At 41.5% G+C, this 23,889-nt stretch overlaps 2 protein-coding genes across 4 annotated transcripts in view; both read left to right on the top strand.

The window, feature by feature from the left end:
• The first annotated feature begins 308 nt into the window (after positions 1 to 308).
• On the top strand, positions 309 to 8,189 carry gpr135 (G protein-coupled receptor 135). The gene is made up of 2 exons (XM_084913944.1): positions 309 to 981; positions 5,018 to 8,189. The coding sequence occupies exon 2, from the start codon at positions 5,028 to 5,030 to the stop codon at positions 6,360 to 6,362; it is 1,335 nt and encodes a 444-aa protein (XP_084770070.1). The 5' UTR covers positions 309 to 981; positions 5,018 to 5,027; the 3' UTR covers positions 6,363 to 8,189.
• Positions 8,190 to 14,593: 6,404 nt separating this feature from the next.
• LOC146365152 (mitogen-activated protein kinase kinase kinase 7-like) overlaps positions 14,594 to 23,889 on the top strand; it is a 32,847-nt gene continuing 23,551 nt past the window's right edge. Inside the window, exons 1-3 of one of the 3 annotated variants that reach the window (XM_084913940.1) lie at positions 14,594 to 14,680; positions 19,614 to 19,724; positions 22,356 to 22,421. Coding sequence is in view for 2 of the 3 variants with exons in the window: in XM_084913938.1 (XP_084770064.1) it covers positions 19,095 to 19,160; positions 19,614 to 19,724; positions 22,356 to 22,421 (243 nt within the window). In the remaining variant the exon portion in view is untranslated. Of the gene's footprint in view, positions 14,681 to 18,007; positions 19,161 to 19,613; positions 19,725 to 22,355; positions 22,422 to 23,889 lie in introns of those variants that run through there. The other 2 variants (XM_084913938.1, XM_084913939.1) reach the window with 2 other exon arrangements.

The following is a 23,889-nucleotide window of genomic DNA, read 5'->3' as shown; positions in this document are numbered from 1 at the left end:
TATACTGCATTATTGAAGCTCATATGATCAGGGTTAAGAAATTGTTTCATGTTCTTGTTTTTAATTCAAGATTAATGAAAACGACTCCTCTGGCAGTAAAGCGACGATTACGAGTCCCCCGCTATCCTCTCCTTGCCGAACACCCGTTCTTCCCTTTTATCAAGATCTGCTGTGTGTGTGTGTGTGTGTGTGTGTGGGAATATTAGCGTGTATTTTGCCCATTATGTATGGGCTCAGATGGTGCAAAATTGCACACAGGTTACCATAGCAACTTTATGAGACGTCGGTCCAAGTTTTGAGCACGTTCAAACAAGGCGTGGCTTCTTCGAGTGAGTGAGCGAAAGATAGGTCATAGTAGAGCTGAGAGAGAGAGACGCGATGGATGCTGGAGCCGTCCAGCGCTCGCTTGAAGCTTTGTTCGTTTACAGTCCGTTTATTGCGCCTTCGGTCTCAGTTTATTAACACCGTCCTTAAATCAACCAACAACATGGCTACGGTGGTCTTCCTCCGACGATTTATTTATTTTATTTTTTGAGTTAATTTTTTCATAGCGACGCTGAACACAACGGTGATAGAAGAAGAAGATAGACTGAATTTGTTCTCCATACAAAGGCTTGGAAAGGCCCACATCTCAACATCATGATCTAGCACATGCCTAGGACTGCTCGTAGGTACTTTTGGACGGACGTGTGAATATATGATGGTTTTCCTGGATATGGTGCTGTAAGGACCAGAGCGAGGAAAAGGCTGGATGGACTCTGCTGAAAACAGCTCAGGACACATCCGTATAACTGGCGTTTGGAGCAAAACGACTAACACAAAGGCATCGCTTGTTTGTGTGGACAGTGTAAGAAAACGACTGAACAAATAAAGACTTCACCAGCAAATAGCGAGCTTTAGACTATTGACATGGCTGCACGTCAAACGTACAAGGCTGTGAACCAGTCCGCCTATTTAACAGATAGGAGGAAAACATAACAGGTGAGGACTAAACGTATTTAGCTGATATTCAGTTTAATGGTGTTTAATTAAAGATTTTGTTTCTAATAGCACAAGGGTACACTTACAACTGCTAACTAGCTTTGTAGTATAGTAAACAGATTTTCTTTTAATATTCCAACACTACCTTAGAAGTTATGTCTTTTCCAAATCACTGTAGCTACGGCGGTATACTTTAAAAAAAGTTACCAATATGAAATAAAATGACAGAGGGAAGCACAAACTCATCGACAGATATGCATTTCAATTTGAAATGTGTATTATGTGTATTTATTAATGCATTAAATAAAAACAGCCAACAGGTGGCTCCACTTTGAACTAGCATCTTACAGTTTTGATCAAACAGTGAATCCCAGTTTGATTCTGTAGAAAGTTCTTTCTTACTGTATAAACTTTATAAACAAAGAAAGGAAATGGAAAACATCTCAAACAAAATGATCTACAAAACTAAAACTAAACGGAGCAGGAGGCTTATCCAGATAAGCTTGTCGACAATTTCTTAATTAAAATGGTTACTATATACAAATATACATATACAAATGCATAGATGTGCATGCATGTGTACAGATACATCTTTGAAACTACAGACAAATACTTTTTCATATCACCAATATAATGATATTCTCATTCTATACAATAGCACAGCTATATACTCATAATGTGAATATCTAATCTCTTTCATTTTTATACACATAAAATATGTATTGCTTATATTTATCTTAAATTGTGCAATATTTTTACTTTCTTTAATGTCTTTGTCTGGGCTGTTCGACAAAGTCACTCCACAAACTGATATGCACATGTTTTTAAGAGCGTTGGCTGCACATGGCTGCTTTAAATTGCATTTTCTGCTCACGCCGTACCTTCCCTCTCTATTCTTAAATAAATTCTGAATACTACTTGGAAACATAGTATTTCTTGTTTTGAACATCACCTGTGTGGTTTTAAATTGTACTAAATTCATGAATTTCATAACTTGTGGTTTCAAAAAAGGTTTATTTGTGTGTTCACAATCCCAAACATTGTGTCCTTATTGCTCTTTTTTGCATCGTGCATATTTTTTGTAAAGAAGTTGTTCTGTGTTGTGTAACAGCTAAAACAGATTCATATAACAGGAAGGCTATAACTGCAAGAATATGTACTGATGATGCTTTCCTGGAGTCAGTCTAAGAATCACTCAATGAGGTCATAGTCCTTAAAGCTGGGCTTTATTTCATTCAGGTCACTGTGGAGCGTTATTGAAATGGCTTTTACGTAAAGATAAAGGCTCTATGACGCAGCAAGCATGGACTGCTCACAGAGCTATTTACAAACAAAATGGACCATACCACTATTAAGCAGCCAGTTTAACAGTGGCGTGGTCCATGTGGTTTCCTTTCCCGTGTTGGTCTTGGAGACAGTGAGAATAAAGACCACGATTAAATGAGTTATCAGCAGCTACTTTAGCAATCATTAAACCAACATAGAGACTCTAATCTAAAACTGTGTCTGAAGCAAGGGATGTGGCTTTTTTTTTTTTCTTCCTTCATTAACAGAGTTGCCTTTGAGGACGGGCCTGCGGGATAGTGTGCCTTTGCCATCTTTTATGCCTTCATAGAAATAAACACCCGTGCAAATTTGCATGAGACTGTCACCAAAATGCAGCAGCCAACTGAATGAATCGAGAGCAGAAAGTTACTGATGCACTCCATTTACACAAGGAATAGCACCATAGTACCCCTGCTTTCTGAGATCTCAGGCCCCTCTCAGCCTGACAACAGCATCGACAGAACTGATATGAATTCTTAGAACTGACTGCTATGGATATTAGTGGTGTAGTGACACATTCAGGCCTTTTACAGCAGCTCACCCAGGGGATGAAACAAAAATACAATAACTCTTGTTAAACATGAATTTTTTTTATCAAATTAAACTATAGTGTTGCTAATTAGTTTTATTCACATTTCTTTACATTTAATAAAATTATTTGTTGATCTAATGTAAGGCCATGCGAAACCTTTCAAAGGCCTTCTTTGCACCTAAAGACAGAAAAGCTTTTTATTAATGTTATATACCCTGCCTTCCATTTCTCAGTTTTTTGTTTTACCAGGACTAGTGTAAAGTCTTTATATAATGCTTTAACAAAGAAAATAATTTAATTATACAAATCAGTTTGAAAAGCATCTGGTCCCACTTGTTTGCAGATTTTATACTTAACACCTAATTCCAATTTCTTCTTTGGCAATTTCTGCTACAGGTTTTCATCAATTGCTCTAAAGATTCAGTTTATTTCAACAGGCTCTGTAATAGTAATGTCGTTTTCTCTGGTCCCCTCCCCAATCAGACCAGGAGTGACATGTTTAGCCGCATGTTCTCCTTAAATTGCTGGCTCTCTGAGTGGTCTCCAAAAAACGATGTGGGCTTCACAGATAATTGGGAACCTTCTGGAGGAAACCTGGTCTTGTTAGGAGAGATGGCATCCATCCCACTTTGGATGGAGCAGCTCTCATTTCTAGAAATCTGGACAAATTTATGACCCCCCCCCCCCCCCAAAAAAAAAAAATATATATATGACTATCCAGAGTTCAGGAAACAGAGTTGCAGTCTTAGGCTGTGTCCCAATCCAGGGACCGCATGCTGTAGTACGAGAAGTGTGGAAGTGAGAGGCTTGTGAAATGGGACGGTCTGGCCTTCGTCACGCTGCTCAGGTTGCCTAGCAACCATGATACTAACTGCGAGAAACGTTTCATACAGCTTTGTGTGACAGAAATGAAGGAGAAAAAATGTTTTTTTGTTCATTCATTTTTGTTCTGACATCACTTTGATCAGTTGAGTATCTGAGGCTGAGACCACAGGACAGTAAAACATGATTGTTGGGCTTCGTGTCTGTACTGAACAGTCATTTAAGATTAGCTAGTAAATAACAATTAGCTAATGTTGCTCATGAGACTAAAGTCATCTCACTTTTCTCAAATCTCACTTACATATAATATGGCCAATATTATATTTATTGTCAGATTATTATGATTTATTACAGCAGTAATAAATCATAATAATCTGACATATGTGTAAAAAGAAAATGTACGAGCTGTGATAACTGTGTCTGATAGAATGAAGAGTAGACTGATATATGAAATATTCCTTTATTGGGGGAGAAAATCAGACCATGTCATAACTGCTTTAAGTCACACAGAATAGATATCAGAGCCTTAAACAGGCTGACTTCTGCTAAATGGGTCAAACTGGGCAGAAAGTCTACAAACACATAACATCCTTATAGAATATGATGTAACACTATAGATCAACTTAGCTCAGAATATATATTAAACCCAAGTTAGTACAAACATCACTAATGTCACATAACTTTGCCGACATGTGGCCAACAGGAATGTTTTAATGTTCTACGTTATCAAACATTCGCACATAAATAAGTGACGTCATATTCAGTACTTACTTTTGAAAGTTTAGTCTTCAGCGGCTCCGCTTCAGCTGTCTGCCGTATTTTTCGGCAAAATTATCCACACCCACCGCCGCGCTATGAATTGTGGGATATATGGGACCACGAAGTGTACACCGGAACACACTTCATACTGGGGAAATCGACGGCGCATTTGGAGTACACTTCGGATTGGGATAGCCGTCGTTGCGATGCTGTGACGTAATAGGTCTCAAAATGCGTGCGGTCGCTGGATTGGGACTCAGCCTTACACGCCTCTCTGCAGCTTCTCTCCTCCTGTTCCCCCCCCCAAAACCCCATCTCCATTGAGACTGTGTCAGCTCCCAAACAGACAAAAAACAAGCTAAAAACCAGCAAAAAATGCCTTAAACATAAAAATCCAGTATCCACATCTGAACCAAAGAGTAAAACAGTGAAATGTGGATTATTACATATTAGGTCTCTCCTCCAAGTCTCTGTTAGTAAATGATTGATAATTGATCAACACATCGATTTACTCTGCCTTTCAGAAACCTGGTTGCAGCAGTGAAAACTTTGTGTCCACAGTTTTTTGAACAATAATTTCTCCATCTTGTTCTTTAGGGTTATTTCCATGGTGACCAACCTCATGGCTACCACTACAGAGACCATAGTGCAAACCACAGGAAACCTGTCAGACCATAAAGACCAAAGAGGAAGTGAATTCGGTCATACCCATCAGGAACTAAACCCGTCTGTGCTGAGCGCTGCTGAGAGTAACTCTGTTCTCCAGGGAATCATAGTGGCAGCTCAGGCACTGATACTGCTGTCTGTATTCCTTCTCTCCTGTCTTGGTAACTCAGCAGTTGTCATCGTTATCATCAAGCACAGGCAACTTCGAACAGTGACTAATGCTTTTATCATGTCGCTGTCGCTATCGGACTTCCTCACGGCTGTCTTGTGTCTGCCGTTCTCTTTTGTTATGCTTTTCAGTAAGGATGGAGTCTGGATGTTTGGGGATCGTTTCTGTGTTGCCAATGGGTGTTTGAACACCTGCTTTGGTATTATCGCCACCCTGACAATGACTTTGATATCCTTTGATAGGTACTATTCCATTGTCAGACAACCACAGGCTAAAATAGGCAGACAGAAAGCAGCCCAGTTATTGATTGCAGTGTGGATAAGTGCTGTCATTTTCTCTCTGCCTTGGTATCTGGTAGTCCGAACACCTAAAGAAATCCATAAGCAAGGTTTTTACCACTGCATGTATGTGTTCCACTCTGGTACCTCACTCATGGGAACAGCTTATAGCATCTGTCTGATCATTGTATGTTATTTATTGCCTTTTTGCCTGATGTGTTTTTGTCATTACAACATTTGTAAGACTGTTCGGCTCTCAGAAATACGAGTCAGGCCTGTGACCACATATGCATACTTACTTCGATTTTACAGTGAAATGCGAACAGCCACCACAGTTCTGATAATGATTGTTTTCATTATTTTTTGCCGGGGGCCATATTGTCTAATGGGGCTAGTTACTGCTATAGGGGACTACACATTTAATCCTGCAATGGACACAGTGGCCATTTGGCTAGCTTGGGCAAATGGAGCCATTAACCCTCTGATCTATGCTCTGAGGAACCCAAATATAGCCATGTTACTGGGACGCAGTAGAGAGGAGGGCTATCGGACCAGAAATATTGCTGCATACCTCTCCAGCCAAACTCAGAACCACGAGGCCCGGTTTAACAATGCAGAGAGGATAAAAGATCGCTACCTGAGTCGCGCAGGGCTTAACAGCCAGCTGTTGACTTCGAGTCCTGGAAAAACAGGAGGGGGAGGAGAAGTGACAATGTGGGCTTGTAAAAACCCTGCTGTGTACTTCTGTAAGGACACTCAGCAAAATACTGCATCACTACCAAACTCAGTTGGCGCTCAAAAGACAAAGAGACCTGACACGAGCCTTTGAGATTGTAGAGTTTCCATTATCTAAGAGTTGGTTTCATCATAAGTGTTATTGCCATGAATCAAGATTTTTTTTTAAAGACTTGGTACTGTGTATGACTCCTCAGACCAAAACTCTTATGTTTATGATTAACATTGTGCTCCAGGTATGAACAACACAAAGAATAATTTGAGTTGTTCATACTAAAATGATCATATTCACACTGTGCAAGTATGTTGTGACAAAAGTCTACGATAAACATTGTGAGGATAAAACTAAATTCGAGCAGCTTTTGTGCAATAGCTGTATCATCTTGGATGATACCATTAGGTCCTCTCAAACATACTCATTTAAACTGGAATGAGTATGTTTTTGTTCTGTGACACAGAATGCTAAAGGGTGCAAAATAGCTCATGTCTGAGTTTGAACATCTTTATATCTGTCCTTAATCTTAAATGTCTCACGTCATTTTCCCTGTCCTCACCAGCAAATTAACATTGTCTATTGTTTGTTTAGCATATTAAAGCAACATAATTAGATACCACTCTCCTAATATCCCTACCTATCAGTGGCTCCAACATGACTTTAGTTGGAGCCACTGATAGGTCAGTCAGACCAGGAAGTAGCATTGTGGCATTTTTCCACAAATGCTTCAAAAAAGATATTCATTACAGAGCTGGCTATCAAACTGCTACTCTGGGGAAGCCTGTTAATGCACTCGTTAACACGCGGCATACTACTGCCATGCAGTAACAATGGCTCATGAACCACAATGTGAGCCTGCTAGATTGTGAACACAATATATTCAGTAAATAATTCTACGACTGATTTCTCCTCTAAGCCTCTCTTGTGATGAATTTAGTGTTATAATAAAATTGATAGTTGAGTATAGGTAGTAGGCATCAGCCTCCTGTTGCGTGGCCTGTCAGCTCTTCACCGGCTGTAGCCGGTGTAACACTGACCTCAAAAGTACTTTCCGAAGGTAAAATATGTGAACTTCTGAATAATGCACATTTGTAAATTTAAACAGCATGTGGTATCTACAAACATTTGTGTACAATGATGGTACAGCTTCTGAAATACTGATGTTTTAAAGTCCATAAAATTAAAATACTAAAGAAAAGAAAAAGGGTCTTATTAAAACTCCAAAAGTTGATTCTGTTCATCTGGACGTAGCGTCCAGATGAACAGAATCAACTTTTGGAGTTTTACTTACCTGGATGATTGAGAATGCATCAAGAGGTGTTACTAAATGTGTATGTGCTACATTGTTAGTAGCCTTTGTGTACTTTTTTTTAATGAGGTGGCATTTCTGAATTATTTCCTGACTCAGATATTTTAGTTCCCAGCATTACAAAGCAGTCACACATGAAACAAAAAATTCATTTAGATCCTTACCTTGTGAGAGACCGGCATTTCAATACAGTATCCTTACATGTATTCTAATGATGGTGATGCCACTCACATATACACCAAAACAATTGATTTCCTGAAGAAAATGCAGTGTGAATGCTGATAGATGAATGTTTTGAGCTGAAATGTAATAATTTCTAACTGATAAGTTAGAAATGTTGAATGAGCTGAAATACACCAAATCATTCAGCTAAAAGTGCAGAACTGTTGAAAGTTCACATAGAAGTTGGAAAGTAGCTGGACACCTTTAAAATGTACAGTACATTCGAACAAGCGGACTAATGAGAAAAGAAAATTTAGAGTCAGAAACCATCTGAATGAATATTGAAAGCTCACATTCTTTAAATCACTAGAAGTGTGGAATTGTGTATTTTAAATTTCTAAACTGAAGCATCTTAAATTCTTAAAATAAAAACAATATTTGCATGTCTGCTCTAATCCGCTGTGTGTGTAGATCAGTGGCTTCTTCTGAAACTGAAGTGATGGACAACAGCCTCTTGCCAGAGGACAATGTGATAAACAGTTCATGTGAGGGGTCGTCAGCATAGTCTTAGTAGAGATGATGACATGCTGCTTTCTGCTTTTGTTGCTTCCTCTCAAACAGGAAGTCAGAGAGCCACCTGAAAGTGGGACTAAAGTCCTGAAAAAGTAGCCTGGCATAAGTTCCCGCAGAGTCCAGAGAGAAAGAGCTCGTTCAAATCTTTGGAAAGTTATCAACTGACACTAATGAACCGTGTGTGTGTGTGTGTGTGTGTGTGTAAGTAAAATAGTTTTTAATCTTTAACTGTTTTGTGGGTTTTATTTACAGACTAACTCTGTGTTAGTGGGGAGATAAACTAAATACTAAAGACAAAGATTTGATGAAGTGGGTTATATAAAAAAATAAAATATGACAACCAGCACAATGCACAGGCAAGGGATCCCTCCAGCCTGGCTACGTGGGCACGAGCATAAACAATATTAAAAAATAAAACTCTAAGTAAAGCAAGGGCGAGCTGAGAGAAAAGCAAGACCAGAGCAGACAAGACAAGACAGCAGTTCCTTCACGGATGAGCCCAAAGCAGCGGCTGCTACAGGCGTTTCCTTCAGCTCGACTGGGCCGAAACATGGACTGCTGAGTAGAGGCTATAACAAGCAGCAAGCAAATCCTGGAAATCACAATGCACTAAGGTCTGTCTAATTTGGAGTCATAACAAATTTACATCATTTCCCTAGGGATTAATAAAGTAAAGTATGCTAATTCTGAAATAATTCCAAATGGTGTTTACCCCAGGATTGAGGACGCCATGTTGAACTGCCAGTAGTAGTGCTGCTACCTGTCTTCACAATAGTTGGAATAAAAATAAATCGGCCATGCTACAGACGGGACCACGAATGAGCCACTATACTGCTTAAATGCAGAGAATGGATAGGAGGACAAATATATGGCCTACCTGTGACTGTTGTGCAGCCTGATCAAAACTGCCTGGTTTATCCTGAAGAAAATATGTTAGCACACAATACTGCACTTGTGGAAGGTAAAGGAGGAATGAATGGGAGGAAAGCCTGCGTGGCCTTATACTGGCAGACCCCACCCTACAATTAAAGTGCAGGTGCGTTCCCACTCAACCTAACTTAGCTAGCAACCCTACAGACAGAGAGCAGGGCAGTGAGAGAGCCAGTGTTACGCCCCAGTGTAAAGGTACGGGAATGCAACATAAGGGTTAGAAAGGAAGTGACCCCGCCCTGGTCCGAAAAACCATACCCAGAAGCCAAATTTTTGAAGTGAACGGTGGTTTGTGACTACACTGAAAACTTTACTCTGGGGTGAACAAAGGCCAAAATAACAAACAAAACAAGCTAAGTCAGGAAAGCAGGTGCTATCTAAAAAGCTAGGTTAAACAAAAACCAAACAAGACACGTGATATACCTAACTTCCTAAATGAAATAAACAGGAGAAAACAATACAAGAAATAATAAGGCAGCTCACCCCTTCTGTTTCAGTGTCTATTTACAAGTGAACTAATTTACACACTATATACAAAACTCCATAAATCTCAGGAATCACACACACGAATAACACAGGGTTTGGAAGCCAGGGTCAGGTCTGCTGCTGCCGCCAACAACAGCTGGTGAGGGATCTTTTAAAAACAGCCACATGATCAGGGGACCAATCAGCCGCCGTCAGCTTTCCAATCAGGAAGGACCTGTAGATTCTTAAAGACATAGCACAGAACAAATATCCAGCCGGCCAGGGCCGTAACAGCAAGGCAAAAGAGTGAACGAGAGAGAGAGCAGCGGAGACTAGCCCATCTGGCTACATCTGCCCCTGCCTTTTGCACTGGTAACCCGACATTGGTTCAAGAAAACATTAACACCATGGCCTGAACATAACAAACTGAGAATTGGTTGTGGGTTCAGATTCAATAGGACGTGGACAGCGATAAATATTGGAATGCTGACCAACTGTGGAACGTGCCGTTCTCCACAGTGGTGGCCCACTCACCTCAGACTGTTCAACAGAGCCTCCTAAAGGAACTTTAGGAGAGTTTAAGAGGTTTCGAGGGAACCTCAGGGACTAGTAGCCATAAATCATCGTCACTTAAGGAGCTCAGCTCTGAATCAGCAGCCACAGATGGAAATGGGGCCCTAGAACAAGGTGCGGGAGGCCCTGGACCGACCTGTGCCTTCAGCATGTCACAATAGACATGTCGGACCTTATCCACGTTTCCTACAGAGGCAATGGTATAAACAGCCCCCTCCCCCCATATACCATATATATAATGTTCTTCCTCTACCCCGCCCCCCCCCATTTTCGCACATGTCGAGGAGCGTGTCAGGTTACATTTCACCGTGTGTTATACTTGTATAACTATGCATGTGACAAATAAAGAACCTTGAACCTTGAGGTGCCCTCAGCACCTGGTACACAACTGAGCTCCACAAGTCCTGGAGCTTATGCCGGCCTCTGACACTGTGGTCCTGAAGATACACCAGCTGGCCAACCTTTAGAGGCGCAGGATGAACCCATTGATCACGGCGCTCCTTTCGACGGCCAGCAGCCAAAGACAACCGCGCGTGAATCCTTTTAGACAGGGACTTGCTTTCCCAATAAGTGACTTTCTCCCGAGAAACTCACCTTGCGACCGTTCCCGACAACATGTTGTGTAGTTCTTCCTGTTCAAATTGTTCAGATCTGCTTTATCAAACAAAACTTTCAGTGCACTATGAAAGTAACAAAATAAAAAGGAAAAAAGAAAAGAAAAGCCTTGTTAAGTCATGACATATGTTCTTCGTCCCAGGAGGGTAAATCATACCAAACCTAATTGGCAGGCTCAACTTTGTAACAAAAGACAAATCATCAGGCAGATTACTCTCAAACATTCATCCATCAGCCACACACCACACACCCTGATGTCTTATCACATAATGAACTTCTTCTCATGTAATCAAATGTGTGCCATGTTAAACTTCTTCACACACCTCAGAAACTCAACAATCTGTTAGCTCACTCAGCTCACTCATTCAAGACCCCTCATCAGCATTCTGTTTCCCCCATCTATGATGCAACCATCTTTCCTCCAAAATAATATTAGTCCACTAGTCTATGTATCACTTGGACAAGTGACTTGGACAAGATGACAAGCAGAATCTCATGCTTAAGATGCTGTCCGGTCTTCATGAGTTTCATTGTATGTGCATGTAGGGTTAGTATGTTAATACATTTTCTGGTTGTGTGTGTTTTTGTGTACCTCTCTCATTTTGTGGTCCAGACTCCTCAATTTTCCCACTTAAAGCAGTCAGTTTCCTTTTTCTCAGGATTGCTAACCCACACTAAATAACAGCCTTCCTCTGTGTTCTCACCTGCTCCTCTCACTCCATTCTTTTCTCCCACTTTGCAGTCCAATGGCAGTCAGTTCTCTTCAGCTTTGTCTTGTGTTTTCCTCACTGTCTCTTTCATTGCCATTTCACTCCAAAAGTGGCAAATGTCACTCAGACAGTCTCCTCAAAAGTCATCTTCGCACACAGTGAAGTTGCAGCTTGCTGGAAACGCATCTCCATCCATCCATGATGACGGGTTTCTTTCTCTGTGATGCCGTTTGCACACACTACCGCTGGACCTCTCTGCTTAGGACTCTGCTGTTGCCTCTTGGCCTGCTGTCAAGTGTTGATGTTCATGCCTGTGCTTCTGGAACTGCACTCCTTGTCTTCAAGAGAGGTTAGCTTCCGTGGAGCTTGCTTTTTCAGGGTGAGGAACACAGTGAAGCTGTAAACACAATTCAGCCAAAAACTCAGCCTGAGTGTTTTCTAATGATGTTTAACCTATAATTTTCTTTAACTGCTGCATGTGGAAAATTGATCCAGGTCTGCTCTTCACCTGCAAATGACACACTGAGGCATTTTCATCATTCATATCACTACTTAAACAACACACATCTCCTCTCTGGTTTTTGACCGCTCCTTTCTTAAAAACAGAAAGTGAGATTGTAGTTGTTTCAGGCTGAGAAACACCAAACACTCTTCATTGCTTTTTTTTTTTTTTTTTTTTTTCCATCAACACCAATTTTATTTCTTTTGTGTCCACTGGGGTAGTTGGTGATTTGCAGAATCATCACTGCCCCAGCTGGGGACCGTTTCACACACACACACCGTGACGTCAGACACATTCACACTCACTTTTTCATCTGCTTTGTGCACAAATCCATTTCTTTCTTCGATGATCTACATACTACGTGCTGCCCGGTGAATACTTTGCAATGTATTTCATCCCCTTTTAAGGCAGACTTACTCAGTTTATTCCCCATTACAAAACAACAAGCAGCCACACACACACACACCACGTCTGGTCCGCACTCATTCACACGCTCGTTCACACACATACAAAATAGGCACCAACGAGAGCTCTATCCTCCTTACATATTGGTGGTGAAACCAAACACCCAACGCCCTCAGCGGTGGAGAAAAAAAACCTCCTTTCGGTGGAGAAACCTTCCTTAACCCTCCTTAAAAAACTTGCGGGGAAACCATACCTTCTTGAAAACTGGTGGACAAACCAGGTAGCTTGCATCTGCGCGCACAGCCAGCGCGTTCCCGTACCTGCAGTTAACTGCACGGTCACGTAGCCGCTCTCTATTGTTTTAGGTCCGCGTGCACCCGCACGACCAGCGCTCCCCCGGACTTGCGTCTACACCCGCAGTCACGGTGACGCATGAGGACTTCTTTACTTACTGTCTGTGTTGCTTTTCATTTACGGGAAGAGTCTTTGGATCCCGTCAATCGCCATCCAACCCGAGGGGAGTTCAGACGCTAACTCACCAGCCTGGCGACAAAATTAAGCACCAGGGCTTTCATCAGGCGTCCCAGACGTCCTGGCTGCTAGCAGACTTCGGTGTCTCGTCTCCACCTCCTCGGTGGACGCGATGTGTTGGGCTCCGGCTCGGAAGGACCAAATAAATGTTGGGTCTGCGCTTCCACAGGCCCCGCTGGTTTAGAAATGTATTCTCGTTAACGACAAGGAAGCAAGACGAACATCTTTAACCGGTTTTTACTTGCTAGCAAGGGAAGCTGGTCGGAACCAGGCTCTTGGAGCTAAACGCTCCTCACCTGTCTCCTAGCCAACTTCAAATAAACAGCCTTCCTTGCAGCCTTTTATTCTGAGAACACAAGCACCACCCATTGTAAAAACCCCTATGGTCACAAAAGGTTAAAACACTGAGTGTGTGTGTGTGTGTGTAGGTGCATGTGAGTGTGTGTGTTTGTGTTTGGGGGTGCGTTTGTGTGACCTCCTGCCCCCAAAAGGGTCATAAAAGCAGGAAGTTTACTAAACAAGAAAACAGAGCCCTCACATAGGATGTCCCATAATAAAACACTAGAGCCTCCCCCACCAACAAACTGGCTGGGGAGGTGGTCAGAAACTGTCACGGTTTGCCAGGGCAAGCCGTGGGGGGATGTTGGAGAAAGGACCCAAACGCTGGACTTAGTGCAATGAACAGTGCATTTATTTACAGTGGGGGTAAATGTACACCACGCAATAGGTCTCCAGAGTGCTCCCTCAACTCCTGTGTTGTGCCTTCTCTCAAGTGCTGGTATTCCGTGCTCTCTGCTCCCGTGCCTACGCACACCCTGTGCGTCCTGCAGTCCCGTGTTCCGCTCTCCTGAGGAAAAAACAACAGACACCGCCGTTATGGCACCAACTCCAGCAGGCATACCCTGACCAGTACTTTAAACACTGACATGGAGTCTAACTCAACGATCCTGCGCCGGAGGAAGCTCCATCGCTCTGTTAAGTAGCTCCCCCGACGAGCCTGATCAGAAGCAGGTGTGTGAGAACCTAGGCGTGACCGGCAGCCGGCAGGGCCACACCCCTCAGGCCTGCAGGTGGCTGTCCTCCATCCTTCAGCCACACCCGCAGACACCCACACGTACACACACCAGCAAGGAACACAAGAGCACAGTGCAGCAAACATACATCCAATACAATAACAATAATAACAATAATAACAATAATAATGGTCCACACTGCTCACGGACCCCGAGTCCCCGGAACCGGGTCCGTGACAGAAACAGATCCTACAGTTTGAACCAAGACTTATAAATTTAAGTACAATAATGGCAACATTTAACAATTTGACTCCAACATAAGCCATAATTCAATTCAATTCAATTTTATTTATACAGCGCCAAATCACAACAAAAGTCACCTCAAGGCGCTTTATATTGTAAGGCAGACCCTACAATAATACATACAGAGAAAAACCCAACAATCATATGACCCCCTATGAGAAGCACTTTGGCGACAGTGGGAAGGAAAAACTCCCTTTTAACAGGAAGAAACCTCCGGCAGAACCAGGCTCAGGGAGGGGCGGGGCCATCTGCTGCGACCAGTTGGGATGAGAGAAGGAAGACAGGATAAAGACATGCTGTGGAAGAGAGACAGAGGTTAATAACAGGTATGATTCAATGCAGAGAGGTCTGTTAACACATAGTGACTGAGAAAGGTGACTGTAAAGGAGTAATAAAGCAGTGACGTAGACGTTACACTGCTCTGTCATGGTGAAGAGAGAACCGAGCGTAATCTATGGTGATGAGCTTTATGGATAGTGACGGAAAGAATAAGATGAAATGAGGAAAGCAGCTTTCTCCAATGGGTGGCTGTGCTTTTCCTTATCAACTTACTAAACCATCCATTAGTACTGGTACTACACTAAAGCCTATTAAATACAACAACCAACCCATAATTATTTTAGACGTGTAACATTACAATAGTTGCTGTTACATTCCCTAGGATGATATTAGTTTTTACTTTGTGAAATAATGTCCGGTGTTTTGTCTAAGCGCCACCTCCTCTTGATTAGGAGCTGTTGCCTGAATCAAGCCAATCAGAAATCAGCAGAGCCCTATATAAAGTCCATGGAGCTGTGTTTCTGGTCCTTCTGGCCATTTTGACTGCCATACTTGTGCAGGCTTACATACCTTTGGAATTGTATGTGTATCTTATGTGGCTGTGGCCAGACTGCCTGTAGGGGAGAGCTGCCTTTGCTTTGTGAATCCTTGTTTTCTCCTGTTTATGTGCTGGTTAGGTAGGTTATCGTTGTAGGTTGTATATTTGTTTTCTTTGGAATTAGGTAAGTTCCTTTTATTTTCTATTAGGGATGTTTTGTCTGTTATGTTGGCTTTAGCTCTCCCTGAAGTTAAATGTCAGTCTGAACCAGAGCATTAAACTAGGAGGAAATAAACCTTTAAAAACTGCCATCTTGACTCCTCAATCACTGCTTTAACTTTATATTAGTCCATCCTATCCCTAGGCTGATAGCTAAAGTTAACTTTAAAAGGCAGTTACAATTAATATCTTAAATTCACATGTTTTTTCATATACATTTCTAAGTCTGCACAAACTAACTACTTGGCCAAGCTTAAAATAAATTCAATTATATTAAGATTACTATCTCAAGTTATCCTACATCATACCTTATGAACAAATCATCTCAGTCAAATCAGGCCTGAAAAGGTGGAAGAATGGACCATAGAGTTTTCACCTCCTTACCTATGAAATAAGCATGATGAAAAGGACTTAGGTCCTATGAACTTTTAAGGATGTTTTGTTTATGGCAAATATCACAAATATCATTATTTTGGACACAAACTGTAATCTTGATTATTTAACAAGGTGATTAAGTTAAACATTTTTGATTTACTCAACTTTAAAAATATATATTTCTAAACAATTAAATTTCCTGAAATTTAAATTCAAATAAAAGAATTACCATCTAGCCCTGCAGGCTGGTCAAAAAATTCTCTCCACCACTTCTTGTCGGTTGGTTAGCTATCACCAGTTTGTCCATCTGTACCTGGAAGTCCCATAGGATCTTAGCTCAGTCATTGTGAACCACCCTAGAGGGCATACCCCTTTTAGACCTAGGTACTTCCAGGTTATACTTAGCACAAATGTTCCTGTACACCAGCCACGTGGTTATGGCATTCCGCTGTATGTCGTTCTTACTAGTACAGCCAGGTTCTGCTATGGTTCCCTAGCAACTATGAAATTAGTGGCTAATAATGTTTTGGTGGTGAAGGTTGGTGGTTCGATCCTTGGCTTCCCCAGTCTGCATGCCAAATATCCTTGGGCAAGATACTAACCCCGAGTTGCCCTCCGATGCGTTCATCGTGTGAATGTAGTTTAGTTTGCACTTGTGTTTAGAAGTGAATGAGGCATGTTGTATAGAGCGCTTTGAGTACTCCGGGAGAGTAGAAAAGCGCTATATAAGAATCAGACCATTTACCATGTTTTACATAAATAAAGCAGGAAATCTTCATTTTATCTAATTTGTCTTACTTTAGTTGACATGTTTCATTGGTATAAAATGCATCTGAGGCTGAGAGACCATGGGACTGTAAAAACATGATTAGGCTGCAACAGTAAATTTAACATTAGCTAGTAAACCGGAAGAGGCTTCTAAGCTGCGGCTTTTAAATGTGTGCTTGGAAACCATTAAAGGCTGGATGGCTGAAAACTTCCTCCAACTAAATGAAAATAAAACCGAAGTCCTCTTATGTGCCCCAGATAGACATATACCCAGTATAATAAATGCTCTTGGTCCTCTTTCAACGTTTGTAAAACCATCTGTCAGGAACTTAGGGATTATCCTTGATCCTGCTCTTACGTTAGATAGTCATGTTAAATCTCTTGTTCGGTCTTGCTTTTATCATTTAAGAAATATTTCTAAATTGAGCTCTATAATATCCTATACCGAACTGGAGATTGTTATTCATGCTTTTATCTCATCACGACTGGACTATTGCAATTCCCTGTTTACTTGTTTAAACAAAGGTTCTTTGGAGCGTCTGCAGATCGTTCAGAATGCTGCAGCAAGACTTTTGACGAAAGCTTCTAAATTTTCACATATAACACCGTTGCTTATGCAGTTACATTGGCTTCCTGTCGAATTTAGAGTCCATTTTAAGATTTTGGTTTTAACTTTTAAGGCTCTTCAACAACAAGCACCACCATATATTATTGAACTTTTACAGCCCTATGCCCCTAGTAGGTCTCTGAGGTCGAGTAGTCAGGGCCTACTTGTCACTCAGTATACGAGACTGAAAACTAGGGGTGATAGAGCTTTTGCTACTGTGGCCGCCAGACTGTGGAATTCCCTTCCTCAGGACTTACGATCCGCTGATTCATTGATTACTTTTAAAAAACAGCTAAAAACACATCTTTTTAAAATTGCTTTTTGCTAACTTTGTTTGTATCTTGTTTTTTTTTTTTTTCTTTTTATAATCTGTTATATCTTGTAAAGCACTTTGTGATTTCTATCTAGAAATGTGCTATATAAATAAAATTTTACTTACTTACTTACTTAAACAGCAGTTAGCTAATGTAGTTCATGAGACTAGAGTCTGTTACACTTTGGTATTATAATGGAAATATAATATGGAAATATAATATGGAAATATAATATGGCCATCATTACATTTTTTATTTTAACATATGAAATATATTTAATCCAAATTTTACAGCAGCGAAATGTAACTCTGTTTCAAATACTGAAGGTGCATTTATTTCTGTTTGATATCACTCTTTATCTTCTTCATCTCACAAACAAATATGTGTCACAGCTTATATACGGCTGTATTATATATACACTACCAGTCAAAAGTGTGGACACACCTTCTCATTTAATGGACTTTCTTTATTTTCATGACTATTTACATTGGAAAATTCTCAGTGAATGCATCAAAACTATGTAGTAAACAAAAAAGTGTGAAAAAACATGTTTCATATTTTAGATTCTTCAAATTGGTCACACTTTGCTTTGATTACTGCTTTGCACACTCTTGGCATTTGCTCAGTGACTCGATGAGGTTCATTCATTGATGCCTTCAGCAAAAATCTGCAACATAAATAGTAATGAACATACAGAAAAACCATTAAATGAGAAGGTGCGTACAAACTTTTGACTGGTTTTGACTTGTTCTTTTAATATATCAGCACCACTCCATTATTCTAAAAGCTTACTTAAGTGGGTAAAACGAAAATTCACAAGCTGTGATCGATTGCATCTGATAAAATGAAGAGTAGACTGATCTGCTCATAACCTCTCCAACAAATATGAATGAAAACACATAGCATCCTTATAAAATATGATGTAATTTGATCTTTTTCCACCACTACCTGCATTCCAAATATTGTATTTGTGTGAGACATGTTTGCCACTCTAAAATGATCACAGATCCATCAGTGGCGCCTGTCTCCTCGCTTCCATCACACCTCCCCCGCTCTTCCTTATCTCCAGCCTAACCTTTATCAACGAATTCAACGTAACATCGCGCTGTTATGTGCTCTACCCGTGTCGTACTAACTACACTCCTTTATAGCGGCATGGTCAATGATGGTGCGTGCTGTCTGGGAAGACAAACTGTACAAACCATGGCACATGTGGTCTGTCGCCCCTGGTGGAGGTTCTTGTGCAGACAAAAACAAAACAAAAGCAGCATTCAAGACTGCGAATCACTAACAGCTTGATTGATTTGGCATTTTTAAACAAATAATTTATACCACAAGGCTTTACGTAGAAATAAACTGTGTTTGTAAACCAGTTTCATTACGATTTAACTTATCCGTTGCGCTGTTTACTTGTATTTAGGCACTGTGTGCTGTGCAGCGTTCACGAGCGCGCATATCACAGACGTATCGAGGCACTGCGCGAGCTGTTGGTGTCTACTTCCTGAATTCAGAGCAACAGATGAGTAAGGCAGCTCGGCAGGACTCCACCAAGGTTTTTTTTCTGATAAAAACACGATAAACGTCGGTTTGTAAGTCCAGCGTCGTCGGCTTGCTTCGAGGAGTGTCGGCTCTCTGCCACGATGGTGGAGACTCTAGCTGGGTGTATGTTTGAGGACATCCAGTATGCAGATATCCAAGTAGAAGCGGTAATTTAAAGATATATATTGAAACTAATGTTAGCTCAGCGGTGCTAGAGATCAGTGGCTGAGTTTGGGTCAGCTACGTTTCTGTCTGAGTAAGGCTCGGTTAGACTGTAATGGACCAAAGAAGTCTAATGTGTTTGTTCGCTTTGAAGGGGTGCTGTTCTTAACTGCGAAGTACAGTGAGAGTCTTTAACACGATATAAAACATGACAGTGTTTACTACTGAATAAACCTTCTAGTAATCATAACCCCGGTTTGTAAAGGACAGAGTTACTCATGTGAACTAGTGATTCCCAGTTTAGCTATTTTATATGATACGATGACGACTGAGATACAATAAAATGTATTTTTAAAGTAAATGTTACTGTAGTCCCTCTTTTGGTATTAAGGGAAAATAACAACAGAGTATTGTCCCCCGAGTTGGAGCTGTTAATTTTCCATGTTCTTTGTCTTCAGGCTGTTGGCAGAGGGACTTTTGGGGTTGTCTTCAAAGCTGTGTGGAAAGGAAAGGATGTAGCAATCAAGACCATTGAGAGTGACAACGAACGGAATGCTTTCCTTGTTGAGGTACTGTGAATGTCCTTTTTTGTGCCCATCTCTTGTACAGTATCACATATCTTAATGTAATAGGAAAAATGACTTTTCTTAGGCAGTAAAGCAAATAAAATGTGGACAAGTAGATTTAACCAGATGACACTAAAACACCACATTTGGCTGGAAAGCTCCACTCGCTGTGAATGTACTGCCAGCACAGGCTACCTACCTGCTCTGCCTCCAGGCTGTGGCTCAGGAGGTAGAGGATGTCACCCACTAATCAGAAGGCTGGTGGTTCTGGCCCTGCCTGCTCCCGCCTGCGTGCCAGCTAAACCCAAGTTGCTCTCCAGCGCATTCATTGGAGTGTGAATGATAGCAAACGCAAAATCCTGGGTTTTCCGTTACAAAACAGCCGATCGGAGTTGGTTCAGTCAACTCTTAATATATTCATATTAAGCTTTCTTTCTCCACTCATCCACGTGCTATCATCAGTGAAGGTCCACAATTACCCAATGCCACGACATATAGTAGATGAAGTACTGTGTCTCCCATTTTAATCCAGTGGACCGAGAAACATAAATACCTGTCAGTACTGATACACACTAGATGAACCCATGGCACCATGCAACAGCTTCCCTGAGGCCTACAGCTATCATTTCTGTTCCTGTATGGTAGTCGGGAAACTAGCCTGTTTCCAAACATCAAATGCAGAGTATTCGATGTCTCTGAAGTGCACTATTAAGCTCATACAGGGACGCGTTGTTCGGCTTGTCCACATATCTGTTGTTGGAGCGTAGTATGCTATGTTGTGTATTTGTGTATCCAATACTTTGACCCGGCACTCGTAATATAAATAAGGGAATTCCAATTGTGCAAAGTTTTCAGCTGGGTACTGTGTACTTGGAGTCGAGTGTTTTGACCACTGCACAAAATCATATATTTATAGACAGAAGCTGTAATGGCTATTTTCTTTTTGAGTCTTTATTAATTGGCGTGCTGCAGGAAGAAGCCTGTCATGGTGCAGTGGGTTCAGGGGGCTGGTAGGGCAGCTGGAGATGATCAGCTAATCAGTCTCTTCCTTTATCAGTAGGTTGCGCTGAGAGCTAGGCAGCTGAAAAGCTGCACAGTCTGATCAAAGTGAACGCTGTAAAAAAAACAAAACAAACCGCAGCAGTGTGTCCATGTCGGGTCCATGTCGGGTCCTTGTGTCCCCTAAATGGTGCCACATTTTTAAGGAAAATGCATTTGTTTGTTGAGCAGCAGAGTTGAGTAAATTGAAACACCCTTGAAATACTTGCCAAATCTTCTCTGTCAGTGCTAAATAGCATCTTCTGCTATTGACTCTTGCCAATCAGGTGTCTGATGGGCACCTGAGTAGTGGCATCTGTGCACACAGACCCCACTACAGCGGCCAGTTTTGTCTGCTCCACATTTAACTGATCTGAATAGGGCCTTCCCCACAGGGCAGCAGGCCCTATTCAAACTCTTGTTCTTGTTCTGCAAAACCAAATTGCAGCATTATTTGATGTGAACCCTACTACCATCTCTTAAATTTAAGGCCAAGTGCCATACAATGGGGGATGTCAAAGACAAGCCGCGAAGTGGGCGTTTCAAGAAGATGACACCACAGTAAGACTATTTTCTCAACCTGCACTTGGGAACCATAGGCAGTCTTCTACAGGTTTGCAGTCAAGGTTTGCACAGCACTCTACCCAGATCATCCGGATCAGACGGCACACAGCCAGTCTCCTATCTTATAGGACTGCCAGGAGGCCTGCCCTGACTGTCCTTCACCATCAGGCCCATTTGCTCTGGTATCAATAACATGTGCACTGAAATCTGTTAATTTCTAAGAAAGACAGTATACTCCGTGTTTGGCGTGATTCTATTATGCCACTATATAAACTACAATGAAAAGAAATTCTTTTCTTTCTTTCTTTTTTTTTTAAGTGTGAAAAAGAAACTTTTTAGTTTTACTTCAAATTTTCCCAGAAAGGAGGATTACAATGTCTAAAATTGGCCTTTTACAGTCTTCATCTCCACTTTGTGAAGGTGTTGGTCAGTGCTTGGAAGGGTTTTGTCTTTGGTTAAAACATCTCCAACTTTCAGAGTTGTTTTATTTTCCAGTATCCAAAAAATCAAGGCCTTTGTCAGTGAACTAAGGTTCTGCTGTGAGTATGTCAGCTGCCAACCTTTCAGATAATAGAAGACACAAGCCATTTTTTCACAATATTCCAGAAGCAAATCTGACCAAGTCTAAGGATGGTCTAGCACAGGGGTGGGCAACTCCAGGCCTCGAGTGTCCCTGCAGGTTTTAGATGTGTCCTTGAACCAACACATCCAACACAACTAATCCTCTTCCATAATAAACTTCAGTTATTCATGTCCAGTTTTTTATAAATCAGTGTCTATTATGGATTAGCTGCTCCCACATAATGTTAACGTAATTAAAGTAAACATCTCTAATTTTGCCCTTATTGAATGTTTTGTTTTTTTTTTTTTTTTTGCAAAAAAAAATTAATATATATAAAACAGAATACTATTCCCTTCAAAGTAAACAGTGCTCAGACAGTGAGCTGCCTTGGGGAGGTTTGCACTCTCTGACTGCTTCTTTTTTTAAATGTGTATGTCCTTTACACCTGTGCTGCTTTTGTCTATGCACAGCTCCGCCAGCTCTCCCGAGTGAATCATTCCAACATTGTTAAGCTCTATGGCTTCTGTGACAATCCAGTGAGTATATAACACTCAACATTTGCAACAATAAAAGTTTGGTGAATTAAAAAAAAGAAAAAAGTTGTCCCATTATGTTTTTATCTTGTCTGGATGTGAAGAAGCAGTGATAGGTTTAGAGTTGTTTTGATTTTGTTGTATTTACAGTGGCTTGCAAAAGTATTGGGCCCCCTTGAACTTTCCCACATTTTGTCACATTACAGCCACAAACATGAATCAGTTTTATTGGACTTCCAGGTGAAAGACCAACACAAAGTGGTGCACACGTGAGAAGTGGAACGAAAATCATTCATGATTCCAAACATTTGTTACAAATAAATAACTGCAAAGTGGGGTGTGCGTAATTATTCAGGCCCCTGAGTCGATACTTTGTAGAACCACCTTTTGCTGCAGTTCCAGCTGCCAGTCTTTTAGGGTCTGTCTCTACCAGCTTTGCACATCTACAGACTGAAATCTTTGCCCATTCTTCTTTGAAACAGCTCCAGCTCAGTCAGATTAGATGGGCAGCGTTTGTGAACAGCAGTTTTCAGATCTTGCCACAGATTCTGGATTGGATTTAGATCTGGACTTTGACTGGGCCATTCTAACACGTGGATATGTTTTGTTTTAAACCATCCCATTGTTGCCCTGGCTTTATGTTTAGGGTGGTTGTCCTGCTGGAAGGTGAACCTCCGCCCCAGTCTCAAGTCTTTTGCAGACTCCAAGAGGTTTTCTTCCAAGACTGCCCTGTATTTGGCTCCATCCATCTTCCCATCAACTCTGACCAGCTTCCCTGTCCCTGCTGCAGAGAAGCCCCCCCAGAGCATGATGCTGCCACCATCATGTTTGACAGTGGGGATGGTGTGTTCAGAGTGATGTGCAGTGTTAGTTTCCGCCACACATAGCGTTTTGCGTTGTGGCCAAAAAGCCCCATGTTGGTCTCATCTGACCAGAGCAGCTTCTTCCACATGTTTGCTGTGTCCCCACATGGCTTGTGGCAAACTGCAAACGGGACTTCTTATGGTTTTCTGTTAACAATGGCTTTCTTCTTGCCACTCTTCCATAAAGGCCAACTTTGTGCAGTGCACGACTAATAGTTGTCCTATGGACAGATTCCCCCACCTGAGCTGTAGATCTCTGCAGCTCGTCCAGAGTCACCGTGGGCCTCTTGGCTGCATTTCTGATCAGCGCTCTGCTTGTTCGGCCTGTGAGTTTAGGTGGACGGCCTTGTCTTGGTAGGTTTACAGTTGTGCCAGACTCCTTCCATTTCTGAATGATGGCTTGAACAGTGCTCCATGGGATGTTCAAGGCTTGGGAAATCTTTTTGTAGCCTAAGCCTGCTTTAAATTTCTCAATAACTTTATCCCTGACCTGTCTGGTGTGTTCTTTGGACTTCATGGTGTTGTTGCTCCCAATATTCTCTGAGGCCGTCACAGAGCAGCTGTATTTGTACTGACATTACATTACACACAGGTGCACTCTATTTAGT

The sequence above is a fragment of the Perissodus microlepis genome, chromosome 19 (assembly GCF_051167445.1).
Source record: "Perissodus microlepis isolate ML-2025 ecotype Zambia chromosome 19, ASM5116744v1, whole genome shotgun sequence".
Taxonomy (NCBI): domain Eukaryota; kingdom Metazoa; phylum Chordata; class Actinopteri; order Cichliformes; family Cichlidae; genus Perissodus; species Perissodus microlepis.
This window is presented reverse-complemented; position numbering and strand designations above follow the sequence as displayed.